Here is a 17,004-nt window from a genome sequence, read left to right as displayed (position 1 = left end):
ATATAAAAATTACATTTGATCCCAATTTCGAGAGTGACAAAATTGCTTAATTTTAAATAAAATTAGGACTAAATTGAATAAAAATAATAAATATATGGACTAAATTGAATATAAATATTGACTTTTACATGTGACACGTTATTACATTGACACATGGACATTTAAAAAAATTAAAAAATATATATAAAATGAATAGGAAGTGACACGTGACCGTCATTTTTCATCATAATTAATAATTAAAACTGTATTAGCAACAATAAATCAAATTAAAAAAAATTGAAGAAAATAAAAATTTATTTAAATATTAAAACGAAATTAAGACCGATTTAAAAAAATTGATAAGAATTGAGATAAAAAATTATTTTAACATTTTAACCTTAAATTAATATACGATTAATAATTAATGGAAAGAATTGATCATGTGTGTTGTTCATGCAAACAGGGACATCAATTTTCCGGTTAATCACCTTTCTTTCCGTCAAAGTTGTCAGTTACTGACAACAGCGCTTAGTCCAACGTAATCTGCTTTGTTTCGCTTCAATCTTTTTCGTTCTCAGCATTTCCACCAACACTTAAATGGGTGATTACTCCAACCCCCATTTCCTTTTCTCCTTTTCTCTGCAACCACACACTCCCATTCTAACTTCTCTTTCTCTGGTTCCATTAATCTCTCCTGCTTTCATTTTGCAGCAAAAGCAATCCTTTTGAGCAACAAATGTTTCGGACACGAACAACTCTGGGCCACACGTTCATTCCCCACGATGCAACAATTTATCAACGGGTTAGTTAGCGTAATTAACTTGTTACTGGTTCCATAATGAATTTAAAACTCACTTTTCATTCGTAAAGACAATTTAGGAAAAATACTAAGAAATTAGGAAAATTAAATATAATTTATTATGTGAATTTTGGTTATTTTTTTTTCCTATGATGAGAACGGAGGTAGTAATAATATGAGTGATAGAAGGTATCTATATGGTTGTGGGTATTGCATGTACATGTTTTCTTTTCCTTTCTTAGTTATATCAGTGACCATAAAACACAACAAGCTTCAAATGATTCGGGTTAAGTTGGGTGAACTTGCTTGAAGGATAGTCTTCCCTTTCTATGAGTGTTTGTTTATTGGTGAGATCTAGTTGTAGCACTTTTTGTTTGTGCTTTATGAAAGAGATTAGAGAAGCATTTGTTTGTTTAATTTTAAGAGCAAATTTCACTCACATTTCATGAGACTTCTTCAAATTGCCCACCATATCTCTATTTTTTTAATGTTTACAATAACTTCTTTTAGAGAAGTGTGTAATGTTTACAATAACTTCTTTTAGAGAAGTGTGTAATGTTTTCTTGATACTTCTCACTATAATGTATTACAAACACCTATGGAAGGGGATACTATAGGGGTTAAAAAGACGAATATGTGTAATCTCAAGAAACCACTAGAGGTATTAGGGTAATTTGTTTTTCTTTTATCTTTTTCTTTAGGTTGGGTTTGTTTTGAACCTTCAAATTTGCTAAGAATAGTTAGTTTTTCGGCCATGAATTTGAATTTTTAGGAAGAAAATAGACCTCAAGGGGAAGGCAGTAGCTTCCTTGAATTCAAATTCAAAGAGGGCAAATTTGTTTGCTGCGAAAAAGGAGAGAATCAGACTTCCAACATATAGTGATGATTTTGGAGGGAAGAAATATCACATCAGTGAATTTCTGAGCCACCCAAGTGGAATTGCAGCCGTTTTGAACACAAAGGCCTTGCAATCATTTCAATCTATTGATGGCAACACATACAGGTTTGCCGCCTCCTTAATTCTGTTTTGGTGGCTTGAGTTGTTCTTCCAATGTTTTGGCTAATGCAAATATTGTTGTGACATAAAATTAGAGTCACGTCAAGGGCCAGAGTGCAGGTTATTATGCTTACCAAATTATATTGCCATATTGGGCACTGACAATACAAATGAACAGAATAGGTCGAGTTGAATTTTTCTCCAAGGGAAACTACTCAAAATTAATATATTTTTCATAAATTATTGAAGTATTTTGTGTTACTGAAGAACATATGCAGATAATTAGTTGATTTTCATGAGTTCATAAGAAAGTAGAGCTGTTTCTTAAATTTAGGTGCTTATACTGAACTACACTTAAAATGAAATGGTTCAGCTGATAGAATCAGTTGCACTAATTCAAAATCGGTTTAAAAATGCTATTCCTTATAATATGCAGGTTATGATTATCTAACGAACAGTCAGAAACTGTTGATTTTAGAAAGCAAGTACTTCTTTTGTAAACGTTTTTATAAACTACGGCAAATATCTTACTGGACTTGGGTTGTACAGAAGTATACATCTGTAATCAAATTATTATTCTTGAATGTGTAGATGTGAACTGCCTAAACTTCAATTTTTAAACTTTGAAGCTGCCCCATTGCTAGATCTTCGAGTTACCTCAACGGATGAAGATTGCTTGGTTGAGATGCTTTCTTGTAAGGTGTGATCCCTCGTCCTCCTCAACCCAAAAATAACAAAAATGTTTTGATCATGATGTAATTGTAAGCTTTAATTTTTCGACTTCTTTTCAGTAAACTGAAACTCAACCGACAATAGAAACAAAGCAATAAGAGATAACATGGGCTAATACATAGATTCTGCCCTCCTTGCCTAAGCCACCAATTCATTCCTAAAATTTTGTTGTGCCTCTCCATTATTTTCCCTCTCCATTTTCATATTTCCTTCTGTGTCTCCCTCTCCCCATCATTTGTCAATTCCCCTCTCCATTACATTGTTGTCACATGATACATTTGTAATTCTTCTCTTATAAACCTCGGCCAACACTTCTCTTTATGCACCCTTGCCCCTCTTATCTTATACATGTGTGAAAGACCCAACAACGTTTTTGCACTATCTACTCCCATATTATAAAATAGTATGAGTGAATATGTTAAACAAGTGTAGCTCAACAACTGGATTTCTTAAAGTAAATTTTCTAGTTGTTATCAAATAGTGTTTGTGAGGAAGTGCTTGATATTGGTGTCCACTAGTGCTGTGTGAGAGAGAGTAAATGAAATACAAACCAAATAGTAAAGTTTCTTAATATCTAGTTTGTAAGCCCCTTTTGAAAACTTTAGTCAATAATATTCCTCAAGCACGCTTGTTAATTGTTGCATAGTTATGATGCATGGATACAATACGTGTATTGAATACGACACATATCTGATATGTCAATACGCTAATTGTAAAAATAATATGATATGGTACGTTATATATACATATCGAAAAATATACAAAAAATCTTAAATATGATAAATATATGATTGCTATTGTGTAAATCCAAATTAAAATTATATGTATTAAACATTGTCAAAATAAAAAATTATAAATTATTGTCATCATAAAAGTATTATTGTTTTATAGATTAGATACTTCATTGGTAAGTATCGGTGAAGTATTCTAAAGTATCTTATATAGATATGTATCATACACGGAGACGTGGCACAAATTAAAGTATCGGTGCATCCATTTACACTGAAGCCAAAGTTTTTTATTGACCATTTCATGCACTAAAAGTTAGGAAGATAGCTATACTCATGAGTGGTTTAAATTATTTATAATTACTATATATACATTTCTTTTAATGTGGTTGATGAAAACAACTAGGAAACTTTAAAACATTAAAAACAGAACAAAAGAGAGTTTTGAGAGATGAGTTGTATATAAAGGTAGTGTGAAATTATTTGAGAGTTTTTGTAACAATCTTTTACACATAAGTTGATTGTTTTCTCTCAGTTTTATTTATGCTATTATCCCATTTTTCCCAACAAGAGGTACTTGAGCGTCCGTTGAAATTATTTGAAAGTTCTTGTGACAATCTTCTCTTAAGGAGTTATTGTTCTTGCTCATGGAAAACTTTATCGTAGCTTATGCAAAACTCGAGTAATGATCAACTCAGAATGCATTAATGCAGCGTGTTGAGAATAAAGAAAATAGGGATTGAGATTAATCTCCCTTGTGTATAAACCACACATAGGGTAATCTATTTATAATAGAGAGAGGTACAAGTAAAAAGAGTAACTGAAAATAAAAAGATTAAATAGAAGATATTGTTTGATATTGTGGTTATCAATATCTAACAATATCTTAATAATATCAAACAATATCTAACACTCCCCCTCAAGCTGGAGCATACAAATTGTATGTGCTAAGCTTGTTACAAATATAATTAATTCTAGGCCCCCGTAAAGACTTAGTAAAAATATCTGCTAACTGATCACTTGAGTTAACAAATTCAGTCTTGATGTCTCCAAACAAAACCTTTTCTCGAATGAAATGACAATCAATCTCAATGTGTTTGGTGCTCTCATGAAAGACAGGATTAGAGCTAATATGAAGAGCAGCTTGATTGTCACACACAAGTGTCATTTGAGTAACATCTCCAAATTGTAACTCTTGAAGCAATTGCTTGAGCCAAACAAGTTCACAAGCAACTGAGGCCATAGCTCTATATTCTGCTTCTGCACTGGATCTTGCTACAACACTCTGTTTCTTACTTTTCCACGAGATCAAGTTACCACCAATGGAGGCACAATACCCAGATGTAGATCTTCTATCAGAAGGAGATCCTGCCCAATCAGCATCTGAATAGCAAACAACTCTTGAATGGTTATTAGAACCATATAACAATCCTTTTCCAGGGGATCTTTTAATATACTTCAAGATACGAATGACTGCATTCCAATGATCTTCATATGGGGAATTAAGAAATTGGCTTACCACACTGACTGCAAAAGAAATGTCAGGACGAGTAACGGTAAGATAATTTAATTTTTCAACTAATCTTCCATACTGCTCAGGATCAGATATAGGCTCCCCCTGATTTGGTAGAAGTTTAGTATTGGGATCCATGGGTGTATCAACAGACTTTGAACTCATCAACCCAGTTTCCTCTAGAATATCCATGGCATACTTTCTCTGAGATATAACAATACCATCATTAGACTGTGCCACCTCAATACCCAAGAAATATCTGAGTTTGCCAAGATCTTTGGTCTGAAAATGGTGACAGATATGTTGTTTCAACTGAGAGATGCCATGGTTGTTACTCCCTGTAAGAACGATGTCATCAACATATACTATCAAGTAAACACATCCAGCACTCGAGTGTTGATAAAAGACAGAATGATCTGTTTCACAACGAGTCATACCAAATTGCTGAACAACATTGCTAAACTTTCCAAACCAAGCCCTAGGAGATTGTTTTAGGCTATATAGGGATTTGCGAAGACGACATACCATCCCAGAAGACTCCCTCTGAGCAACAAATCCAGGAGGTTTCTCCATATAGATTTCTTCTTGCAAATCACCATTGAGGAAAGCATTTTTAACATCTAGTTGATAGAGAGGCCATTTTTGAAGAGCAGCCATGGCGATAAATAAACGAACAGAAGTCATCTTTGCCACGGGGGAAAAAGTATCTCCATAATCCAACCCAAAAATTTGAGTATAACCTTTGGCCACAAGACGAGCTTTGAGGCGATCAATAGTACCATCAGGTCCAACTTTGATAGCAAACACCCACCTGCAACCAACAACAGATTTCTCAGACGGCAACGGGACCAGTTCCCAAGTTCCACTGTTATAAAGAGCACTTAATTCATCTGTCATGGCCTGACGCCAACCAGGATGGGCTAAAGCGTCACAGACAGTTTTTGGAATGGTCACAGAAGAAAGAGAGGAAAGACATGTATAAAAAGGTAATGACAATCGATGATAACTCAAAGCAATATAATGGGGAGAGGGATTACGGGTAGAACGCATACCTTTTCGGAGGGCAATGGGAAGGTCAGACTCAAGTGTTAGAGCCGGAGGAGACAAAGTAGTTGGCACTGGAGTGGAGTCACATGGTGGTGGTTGTGATCGATTACGACGACTATAAACCTGAAGAGGTGGTGGAGGAGCAGGTGACTATGGAGCAGGAACCGAGGGTGAAGAAGACACAGTAAGAGGGTCACAAACAATAAGAACATTAAAGGTATTAGAAGAGTTGTCAGGATTGGATGGAGTCAGAGGTGATGATTGACTCTTAAAATAAAGGGAGAACTCATTAAAGGTGACATCTGCAGACACAAAATAACGGTTAAGAAAAGGAGAAAAACATTTGTATCCTCTTTGTGATTTTGTAAACCCTAAGAAAACACACTTATGTGACCTAGGAGAAAGCTTGTCAAGACTAGGACTAAATTATGAACAAAACATGTAGACCCGAAAACTCTTAAAGGTAAGGGATGAAGAGGTTCATGAGGAAATAAAATGGAATGAGGTATGTTATTCTTTAAAACCGAAGAAGGCATACGATTAATGAGATAACAGGCAGTAAGAATGGCATCACCCCATAAATGTTCAGGAACCTCGCCATGAAACTAAAGAGTGCGAGTGGTTTCCATAAGATGTCTATTTTTACGTTCAGCTACACCATTTTGTTGAGGGGTATAAGCAGAAGAAGTTTGATGCAGAATGTCGTGAGAAGTCATAAATTGTTTGAAAGAATGAGAAAGATATTCACGACCATTATCACTACGCAAAACTCTAATAGAAACACCAAACTGAGTTTTAATTTCATTAAAAAAAGATTGAAAGATATGAAATAATTCCGAACGATGTTTCATTAAAAATAACCAAGTGCATCTGGAATAATCATCAATGAAAGTAACAAAGTATTGAAAACCTAAAGTAGACTTAACGCGGCTAGGACCCCAAATGTCAGAGTGAACCAAGGCAAAAGGGGACAAAGCATCACGTGTGACACTACGAGGATAAGAAGTACGAGTATGCTTGCCTAATTGACACGACTCACAATCCAAACGAGACAACTTGGACAAGGCAGGGACAAGCTGTTGTAACTTGGCAAGGCTTGGATGACCTAACTGAGCATGAATAAGAGAGGGAGACTCCATAACTGCACCAACGTGTGTAGAGGGACGGAGATGATAAAGACCATGAGACTCATATCCTGTGCCAATCACCTGTTTTGAACTCCGGTCCTGTAAACAGACAGAATTGTTGGTAAAAGAAACAACACAATCAAGAGAACGAGTTAGGCGACTGATGGACAACAGGTTAAAAGGAGACCCAAGGACATAAAGAACATTATCAATGGTTAAAGAAGGAAAAAGTTTAACAGTGCCAACACCATGAGATGAGACTCTAGAACCATCAGCCAGTGTAACAGAAGGTAAAGGACTAGTAGAGGATAAAGAAGAGAACAAAGATTTGTTACCAGTAATATGATCAGTGGCTCCTGAATCAAAAACCCAAGGACCAGTAGAAGAAGATTGAGTCAGACCAACAAAAGATGTACCTCTGTGAGCAACAGAGGCAGTGGAACTAGAAAACTATTGATCCTTATACCATTTGAGAAATTTGTTAAACATAACAAGTATATTGGATGAAACAGAAGAGATTTCAGAACTGAAAGAGGCAGCGGAAGATGCCATAGAAGAACTAGAAGAGACGCGGCTTCGAATGGCGCATGAGGGACGAGCAGAACTGAATGGGCGCCGGTCAGAACTAACACTCCGGCGACGACGACTCAACAGCAACGGTGGTGGCGGCTCCGGCGACAGCTCCGGCGGCGGTTCCGGCGGCGGTTCCGGCAGTGGCGCCGGCGGCTCCGGTGGCAGCAGCGGCGGTGGCGGCAGAGGCGGAGGCAGCGATAGCGAAAAAAAACCTTAAGCTCTAGATACCATGTTGAGAATAAAGAAAATAGGGATTGAGATTAATCTCCCTTGTGTATAAACCACACATAGGGTAATCTATTTATAATAGAGAGAGGTACAAGTAAAAAGAGTAACTGAAAATAAAAAGATTAAATAGAAGATATTGTTTGATATTGTGGTTATCAATATCTAACAATATCTTAATAATATCAAACAATATCTAACACAGCGGAACAATAGTAGTAGGATTTGTGGCACCAAAGAATTTGTCACATGAGTGAGAAAGGTTTGTCAACCTTGATGAATAAATAGTTGATCACTATCAAGGATATGACAAGACATCTTTGTAATAATTGTTTGTATGGTAAACAACGAAGAATTTGTTTCAGCTCCTTATCTGTAAGAAGATTAAAATTATTGAGTTTGTTTACTTTTTTGTATGTGGTCCCTTGAAGGTGGAATCACTAGATGGTAACATGTATTTTCTAACTTTTATTGATGATAGATACTTTTAGAAAGGTTTCTGTGTATTTTTTGAGGACCAAGGATCAACTATTAGAAAAGTTCTTGCAATTTAATACCATGGCAGAATGTGAGGTAGGAAAGAAGTTGACGTGTTTGTGTTTAGACAACTATCTCAGAGGAGAGTATACATCTAAGGAGTTCAATGCCTACAAAGGAGAGAGGAGAGTATACTTCTAAGGTGTTCAATGCCTATTGCAAGGGATATGGCATTCAACATGACTACCATGTACACCTCAAAACCTAATGAGCCTCAATTACGGAGATAAAAGAGAAGTAGAGTTCTAAAACACGTATCTAGAATCACAATACATTCTTCTCACCGAAAATGGAGAAACAAAAGGATTCCAAAAAGTGTTGTCTTATCCAAACATAGAGAAATGGTTGCATACTATGTGTGACGAGATGGATTGTTTTGTAGAATAATCAGACATATGACTTAGCTAAGATCCCTACAGAAAAGAAGGTGCTAAGGAATAAATGGGTTTGCAAGATTAAAGATAGTAGAGGAGAGGTCAAAAGGTACATAAGGTGACTAGCAGTTAAAGGATTCTTCCAATTAACATGACTACCATGTACACCTCAAAACCTAATGAGCCTCAATTACGGAGATAAAAGAGAAGTAGAGTTCTAAAAGACGTATCTAGAATCACAATACATTCTTCTCACTGAAAATGGAGAACCAAAAGGATTCAAAAAAGTGTTGCCTTATCCAAACATAGAGAAATGGTTGCATACTATGTGTGACGAGATGGATTGTTTTGTAGAATAATGAGACATATGACATAGCTAAGATCCCTACAGAAAAGAAGGTGCTAAGGAATAAATGGGTTTGCAAGATTAAAGATAGTAGTGGAAAGGTCAAAAGGTACATAAGGTGACTAGCGGTTAAAGGATTCTTCCAATTAACATGACTACCATGTACACCTCAAAACCTAATGAGCCTCAATTACGGAGATAAAAGAGAAGTAGAGTTCTAAAAGACGTATCTAGAATCACAATACATTCTTCTCATCGAAAATGGAGAAACAAAAGGATTCCAAAAAGTGTTGTCTTATCCAAACATAGAGAAATGGTTGCATACTATGTGTGACTAGATGGATTGTTTTGTAGAATAATCAGACATATGACTTAGCTAAGATCCCTACAGAAAAGAAGGTGCTAAGGAATAAATGGGTTTGCAAGATTAAAGATAGTAGTGGAAAGGTCAAAAAGTACATAAGGTGACTAGCGGTTAAAGGATTCTTCCAATTGATTTTTATGAAATCTTCTTGTTGGAAGTCCCAAATCGACTAGAGATAAGACCAATTCACAATATATAAGTGGGTGCAATCCTCACCTTACAAGCCGGTTTTGTGGGGTTGAGTTAGGCTTAAAGCCCACTTCTAATATAGTATTAGAGCCATCGTTTAAAAAAAAAGGCCTATTCTAATGAGATTCCTTGGACATTCTATTCTACCCGCTATCGGGCCGCTAACGGATCATCCATTAATTTCTAGTCCCACACACGAGATGTATATACCTCGGCGTGAGGGGGTGTGTTGGAAGTCCCACATAGGCAGTTTCATATTATATAAGTGAGGTGCAAACCTCATCTTAGAAAATTGGTTTTGTGAGGTTGAGTTAGGCTTAAAGCCCACTTCTAACACTTCTCATAGGGGTTAAAAATGACATTGATACTTGTCATGCTCGGATTGATTGTTAGTTTGAAATGATGTGAAAACTGCATTCATTCATGGTGACTTGATGAAGAAGTATACTTGATGTTTTGAGGTTTTAGAAAAGGAGAACCTTGTATGGAAATTCAAGAAGAGTTTATACGACCTTAAGCAAGCTTCAAGGTAATGCTATAAGATATTCGAGTCTTTCACGAGTCAAGGATAAGAGAATAATTGTAAAGCAATGTGTCTACTTCGAAAAATTCTCAAGAGGAGCCTTTGTTCCATTGCTACTGTACATGGATGACATGGTGATACTTGGTTAGGATGCAATAAAGAAAAAAACATATGAAGGAAAAGTATGCAAGTTGTGGCTATCACAAGAGAAGTATGTTAAACGAGTGATTCATGGGTTATACATGTAGAATATCAAGCTAGTAAGCTAACCATTGGCTAATCAATTCAATCTAAGAGTTTGTGTCTCTATTCTAAAAAGAAGATGGATGAAATGATAACAATTCCTTACTGCTTAGTGGTTGGTTTGATGGATGTGATGGTGTGAACGAGACCAGATATAACTCATATTGTTGGAGTAGTGAGCAAATGCCTTTCAAATCCTGGAAAGGATCATTGTAAAGAAGTTGAATAGATTTTTAAGTATCTTAAAGGCACGTCTAAGACGTGTTTGTGTTACAGGAAGTTGAGCCAATCCTATAGGTTATGTAGATGCTGATATGGCTGGAGTTCTTGATGGTAGAAAATTGACATCAGGTTACATATACACTTTTGCAGGTGGAGTCGTGTCTTAGCAATCAAGGATGTCGAAGTGTGTTGCTTTATCCACAGTGGAGTCAGTTGGAAAAGAAATATTACCGTTGAAGTGTTGTCTCCAAGACCATGGATTCAACAAAAATTGATGAGACTCTTCCATTGGTTTCATTTTAGATGTAGTGGAACTATACAACAATTCCTCCCCTCCAGCTACGTCTAGGATGTCATTATCTAACATTCATTCCAACAATGTCTTTGCACAACTCTAGCTTTTCTGTAGTCAGCACTTTCGTAAGCATATCTACTGCATTCTTATCCATGTAAAGTTTTAAAGGTTCCTATGTTGTTTTTAATAACAGAAAGACATGTGTATATACTAATTGATAAACGTTACAAACAAAACAAAAGAGTTTTGAGATATGAGTTCTCTAGAAGGGTAGTGTGAGGTTATTTGAGAGTTTATGTAACAATCTTTTAATCAATAAAATTGATCATTTTCTCTCAATTCTATTTAGCTACTATCCTATTTTTTCCAGCTTTAATCAATGCCCTGAGATTTAATACATGTATATAAACCTTAGTTTGATTGAACATGAGTCTTTGTAATATTCCTTTTGTTACTCATCCCATTTTAATTGTTTCATACTTTATTATTCACAGTTTGAAGGTTCAGAAGTTGTGAAAGAGCAAAACCGCCACTTTTCAGGTATTTACAATGTACACTGTGTGCGTAGTTGTACCTAGTTTTATAAATCCCCCCTTTGTTAAATTGAAGCATAAAAAAATTTTATTTTCTGTCGAAAAAAAGCCTTGTGCAAAGAAATTTATCAGTCTTCCGTATAATAGAGAGAAAAATGTTTCGTTCTCCTCGTTGCATAGCCCATATATTAAGGGTAATATTCTCCATCACCTGGTGCTGAATACTGTAAACGACTTTGGGTACACAGGGAGAAAATAATGCAATTTATCCGGATATCTGGAGAAGTTTACTTGAGAACCCTTAAAATTATTAACTTTTTAATTGCTAGTCTTTCATCACAATTTTCTGCTGAATTCAAGTTTATATGCGATGCATGTTTCGTGAGACTTTTTGGTTTTTTCAGTGCTTTTAACAACTGTCATTGTAATTTGTTAATAACTTCTCCTTTTTGCAGCATTCATGGTAAACCACATGAAATGGGGTGGTGCTGGTGCCGAATCATATTTAGAAGTTGATGTTAAGTTAAATCTCACACTTGAGGTTTGTCTTATCCTCATAAAGTATATACATATTACATATACTGTAGCATTCATATTTGTTTCGCTTTTCCTGGATATAAGAGTGGTAATCATGTATGTTATTGTTTTCAAGGACTATGAAGTCATGAATTGCCTTACTTCATGTAAATTATATTGTAGCCTTAAGAGTAAGAAAAGTTCAGGTATTCAGTTGAATTTTATTGTCAAAGTGAAATTTTTGGTTTGTTTCTTTTCTAAAAACTTATGAATTGAGTTGATAGATTCATTCTTTCTCAATTATATAACGTTCAACTGTTCATTTCTACATAATGTGGGAGTCCAACTAACTCCAACGTAATCCTTGCTAGTTCTTTTTTTGAAGCTGCGTATTGGCATACTAAAGGTCACTGATTTTGATCAAAATTAGTAGCCATTACTATATTAGCATCAATTCAGTTTGACATAACTCATTTTTGTGTTTGCTTCTCATCATTAAAATTAAGATCTCTGTCTGCAGATCTACACACAACCATTTACCATGATGCCTACTTCTGCTGTTGAGGGTCCGGGAAATATGTTAGTTACTTTTAATTTTTTGCTTTTAGATTGTTTACTCTGCATAGTCAAGTTGTCTTACGATATATTTGTACATAAAGTGTCTGTTGCATGTAGATTCGCAATTTAAATTACCAACTATTGCTGGCTATAAATGACATGCAAAACCCTTTTTATTATGTCTTTCACTAAGGTCTATGTACTTCATGTGAATGAGGAATATATTCAAAAGCAACTAAGTGGAAATTGAAAGGTTCTAGAACACTGGAATACATAGTTTAGATGACGGGTAGGACACTGTATTGCAGTCTGATGAGTTTTTTGTTGACTAAATTTAAGGAAAATCATCAAACACTATTTTTCTGATTGATGGCTTAGTTTCTCCTCCTCACTTTTTTTCTATGATGTATCCTTTGAACTTTTCTCAAACCATAGTGGTCTATCTTCACGTAAACTTTTCACCTCAATAGTCTTTCTAATCTGCTAAGTTGAACAATCCTAATTTCAGTTTTGACTTTACAATTTATGATATTAGATAATGTAAATGTTGAGATTGAATTCCAAGTGATTCTCTGGATGTGCACAAAAGTTCTTGTCGAGATATTTTAAGAAGTTTTAGATTTTATTTTGTCAAGAAAGTTTCAGATTTTATTCATATTGGTTGTAATTTTGTATGGTTGTTGTATCTTGGTTTTATCACTAACATATGAAGCAAGCAATCTCGGTGACTTGTTTCCTAGATTAGGCTATGCTTGTTTCCTAAATTATTCAATTTTTTTATGGATTTGAGAGTTTTATTTTTAGATTTTTATTTTTGCTATGGATTCTGTTTTGACATAAATGATAAATAAGAACTCAGTTTATGCAAGGTGATTGCTGTCATATTCTGCAGTTAACTTACAGTAGATATTGGTTGTCTCTCTGGGTTACAAAACCTGTAGCCTTATGGCAGAACCAATTTTGTAATTTGGATTTAAATGAGAAATTACAGATTGAGGTTTAAAGTGACAAGAATTTAAATCTCCTGGGATTTTGGTGAATAGCTCTTCTTTTCAACGTTGTGTATCTGCCATTCAATTTGTTTATGCTTTGGGTTAAATCATTTCTTTTAGAGGATGAATTTAGGGTCCTATTTATGCTAATTTAAGTGGTTTATAACTTAGTTTAGCTTATTTCAATATGCTTTAGTATTAAAACTTATGAATAAGTTTCATTTTGTAAGAACCTTTTGAATAAGTACTCATATAAGAAAGTGAGCATGCAAATAGAAGGATGTGGTTTTTTTTTTTCTTCTTTTCTGCATGTCTTCACCTTGTACTCAAAGTATGTTCTTACCCTTGTCTATAACTTTGAAGAAAAAATTAGTAACTCTCCATTTTGTTTAGGATGATTAATCTCTTTTGGCTATGCAACAGAATGATGCAGGCTTTGGTGGACAAGTTGGTGCCACTGCTACTACAGCAGATGCTACAAGATTATGATGCCTGGGTTGAAAAGCAATCATACTCTCTTAAATCAGGATTCTAGGTATAGAGAAGTTGCATGTACACAATTTTTGGATACAGACAACAGAGAGAGAGGAAGAACAGTTGATGTTTCTGGGAAAAGGAGAAAGAATATAGATTTCTGAGAGACCCTTGGTTGAAATCTGTGTCCATGTAAACAATACACTTCTAGTTAGTAACAGTTTCTCTTTCTCTGTTTCTTTTATTTAACATTATCACAATACATTCTATCTACCTCCTAAGCATTATGGCTAGCTTAACACCAGTGAGATGCAAAGATACAACCATAATGAATATCAGTATATAAATGACAAATGGTAAAAGTTTACAAAATTTAGTGAGACAATTGTATTTCTTAACTCAAGTATCAGGATTGAGATTTTGGTTTTTAGGATTTTAGTTGTATTAATCAAGTCTCTTAACTTTTCTTGTAGTTTTATTCAAATTTTAGTCCAGTAATTTTTCAAATTTTATCCACCATTATTGAAATTTTAATTTGGCTTTTTTTAAAAAAGATATGACTGTTTTTTCTTCTATTAAATGGATGAAATTGGCATTTATACCATGTGAAGATGATAGCAACGTCATTTTCATCCTACACTCAATTACAACATTTATATATTAAAAATAAATTATAGATTAATTTATTATTTTTATTCAATAATTTATCTCAGCGTCACATCAATACTACATTGAATTCTTTGGTAGACAATACTCAACTATTAAAAAAATAGACCAAATTATAACTTTAAATATTTAATTTTCTAATAGACAATCCATGAGTCAATTTAAGAAGAGCGAGATAAAAAGTAATTTTTAATAATAGTGAAACAAAATATTGAAAATAAAATGTGAAAACGAAATGAGTCGTCGAGTAACATGACAAACTAGATGTAACATAAGCGGTGGAAATACAGTGTATCAACTTTTTTTTCTCAACTTGAAAATCATTTTTTTCTATGAAATTATAGATACAACGGAGAATGAGTTACAATCGATTATCTTATTTGCTATAAAATTTTTGTACACTCTTTTAAGACATATGAAACATAAGGAAGAAAAGAAAGAAGAATTTCATTCATATCTAATAAGAAAATCATATTACAATTATGAGAACCTAGAAAATCTTATTTTAAGAGTTACAATATTTTAAAATAATAATCCTATTTTATTTTAATAATAAAAAATTTACATATAAATAAAAATTTCATAAAAGAATTTCATTATTTAGAAATCATTTGATCTCTCTAAAATACATCCTTCTAGAACTCTCTTACTTATCTCTAAAGCCTCTCATCGTAAGCTCATCTTTTTGAAGATCGAAGATCGTGAGAGTGATAATTGCAGCGAGATCTTCACGTTTGTCCGATCAGTTTTCTAAATTGAGTAAGTCGTGTTTATGCTCTTTTCTTTGTCAACTTCTCTTAAAGCTTGCATGTGAATTTTGAGTTTTCCTTGAGAATCTCTGATGATCAATGGTTCTAATGATGTTCCCTGATAATGTTTATGTGGTTCCTAGATTGATTTGTCAGTGAAAAGGAGATTTTTGGTACTCTAGGTCGCTGAGTCATCTAAAGGTAAGGGAAGCTAGTTAGACTAATTTGATTTGTGGAAATTGTGAAATTATTAGTCCTTCATGATTTCAATTGAGTTTAACTAGTGAATTTGAAGTGTTCATTGATGTTTGTGAGGTATGAATTTGTATCTAAATTATAATTTGGGGTTGTATTCCTTCACAAAGAACTAAATTTTGGTTATGTGGTAACTTGTTTGTTGTTGGCCTAGTATATTTGATTGAGTTTGGTGTTGTATCATTCTGTTTGAGCATGAACAAGTTTTATTGAGTTTCTTTCTGCAATTTAGATTGTACTATATGATTGAATCATATCCAGATTTTGAAAATCTTGATTGGTCTTTGTGGCTATTTGAATCTGAATTACAAACTGCATTCGTGTATATTCTTTAAAAGCTACATCACATTTTCTTGTTTTTTGTGATTAGCCTAGTGTTTGGCATTATTAAGATTTGATGCATACCTTGAGTGCAGTGTATGTTTGTCCTAGTTGTGTTTTGCCTTGCAGTCTTTGTTGTGATAGACTCCTGTGTTGAAATTGAATCACAATGTTGTTCCTGTCTGGCCAAATGTTAGAGTGAAAATCTGCTACATAAATTGAGTTTATTGCACTATTTGAGATTCTGATCCTTTGTGAAGTCTTGATTGAAGTTTTGATTCATGGTTCTATTCTGATTTTGGTTGATTCATTTGTTACATGAATTTGAATTGTTTATAATTGGACGTTGTGTTGTTTGACAGTCTCAATTATTCAATTGACCATAGTAATGTTTCTGCACAACACTATCCGAGATTTACTTATTTCCTAGTGTGCTTTTCAACATTGTTTTTTAGTTGAATCAATTTTGAAATCTGTCATGTTCAATTATTAGATTGAATTGGAATTGGAAAACTGAAACTATTGTGAGCTGCTATCAAAAGATCATTGAGAGTTGAATTGAAAGAAAAATAAGTGAAAAAGAAGTAGGATGGGAAAAAGAATCTAAAAATAGAATGAAAATTGTTGTTGGAATATCAAATTCTTTGATTCCTTAGTGTGCTAAGAGTGTAGCACAACTCACAAAGTTACTACTGCCCTCTTCAATTTTAATTGCATATGTTCATGATTCAACTTGTTTTCTAGTCTTGTTTGATTTTGGTTTTGTTAATCATATTCTAGACCTACTCCTTAGGTTCTTTTTGTGTGCCAACCATTCTTGTTATAACTTATTTTTCTTGTTTGTCTCCTTGCTTATTCATTTGAGTATGTCCAGTTACTCTATCAGTTGATGTATCCAGTTTTAGATTTAAGCTTTTCTTGATTTTTTGATTTGCTATTATTTCGTGGAAGCACTTGACTTTCCTGGCTTTCTTTGCTTTGGAAACTCACTGTTTTGGCAGCCTTTGTAGGTGACTATCCTTCTTAAAGGTAGAGTTGTAGTGAGAATCCAAGTGAGACTTCCCCACTGGAATGAGAGAGAATCGTCCTTTAACCGAGAGGATTTAAGTCTTTCGCTTTGCGAATCT

General features: G+C 34.2%; 1 protein-coding gene across 2 annotated transcripts; it reads left to right on the top strand.

The window, feature by feature from the left end:
• The first annotated feature begins 422 nt into the window (after window positions 1-422).
• LOC114177812 (DUF1997 family protein, putative (DUF1997)) lies at window positions 423-14,258 on the top strand. 2 transcript variants are annotated; one of them, XM_028063368.2, is made up of 8 exons: window positions 423-580; window positions 691-781; window positions 1,551-1,781; window positions 2,367-2,475; window positions 11,308-11,353; window positions 11,802-11,887; window positions 12,383-12,441; window positions 13,836-14,258. In XM_028063368.2, exons 1-8 carry the CDS (start codon window positions 577-579, stop codon window positions 13,945-13,947), a joined length of 738 nt encoding a protein of 245 aa, XP_027919169.1. In that variant the 5' UTR covers window positions 423-576; the 3' UTR covers window positions 13,948-14,258. The 2 variants fall into 2 exon arrangements, with proteins under 2 accessions (XP_027919169.1, XP_027919176.1); XM_028063375.2 differs by lacking the exon at window positions 12,383-12,441.
• The last annotated feature ends 2,746 nt before the right edge of the window (window positions 14,259-17,004 follow it).

Source organism: Vigna unguiculata, chromosome 1 (genome assembly GCF_037176805.1).
Source record: "Vigna unguiculata cultivar grain cowpea cultivar isolate G323 ecotype 2 chromosome 1, ASM3717680v1, whole genome shotgun sequence".
Taxonomy (NCBI): domain Eukaryota; kingdom Viridiplantae; phylum Streptophyta; class Magnoliopsida; order Fabales; family Fabaceae; genus Vigna; species Vigna unguiculata.
The sequence above is the reverse complement of the archived record's forward strand: the minus strand, read 5'-3'. Positions and strand labels throughout refer to the sequence as shown.

Bases quoted from the DNA above. Each gene is read 5' to 3' on its own strand.
- LOC114177812 (XM_028063368.2), top strand. The intron at 782-1,550 runs GTTAGTTAGCGT...TTGAATTTTTAG, and splicing joins ATGCAACAATTTATCAACGG to GAAGAAAATAGACCTCAAGG. The intron at 1,782-2,366 runs GTTTGCCGCCTC...TTGAATGTGTAG, and splicing joins ATTGATGGCAACACATACAG to ATGTGAACTGCCTAAACTTC.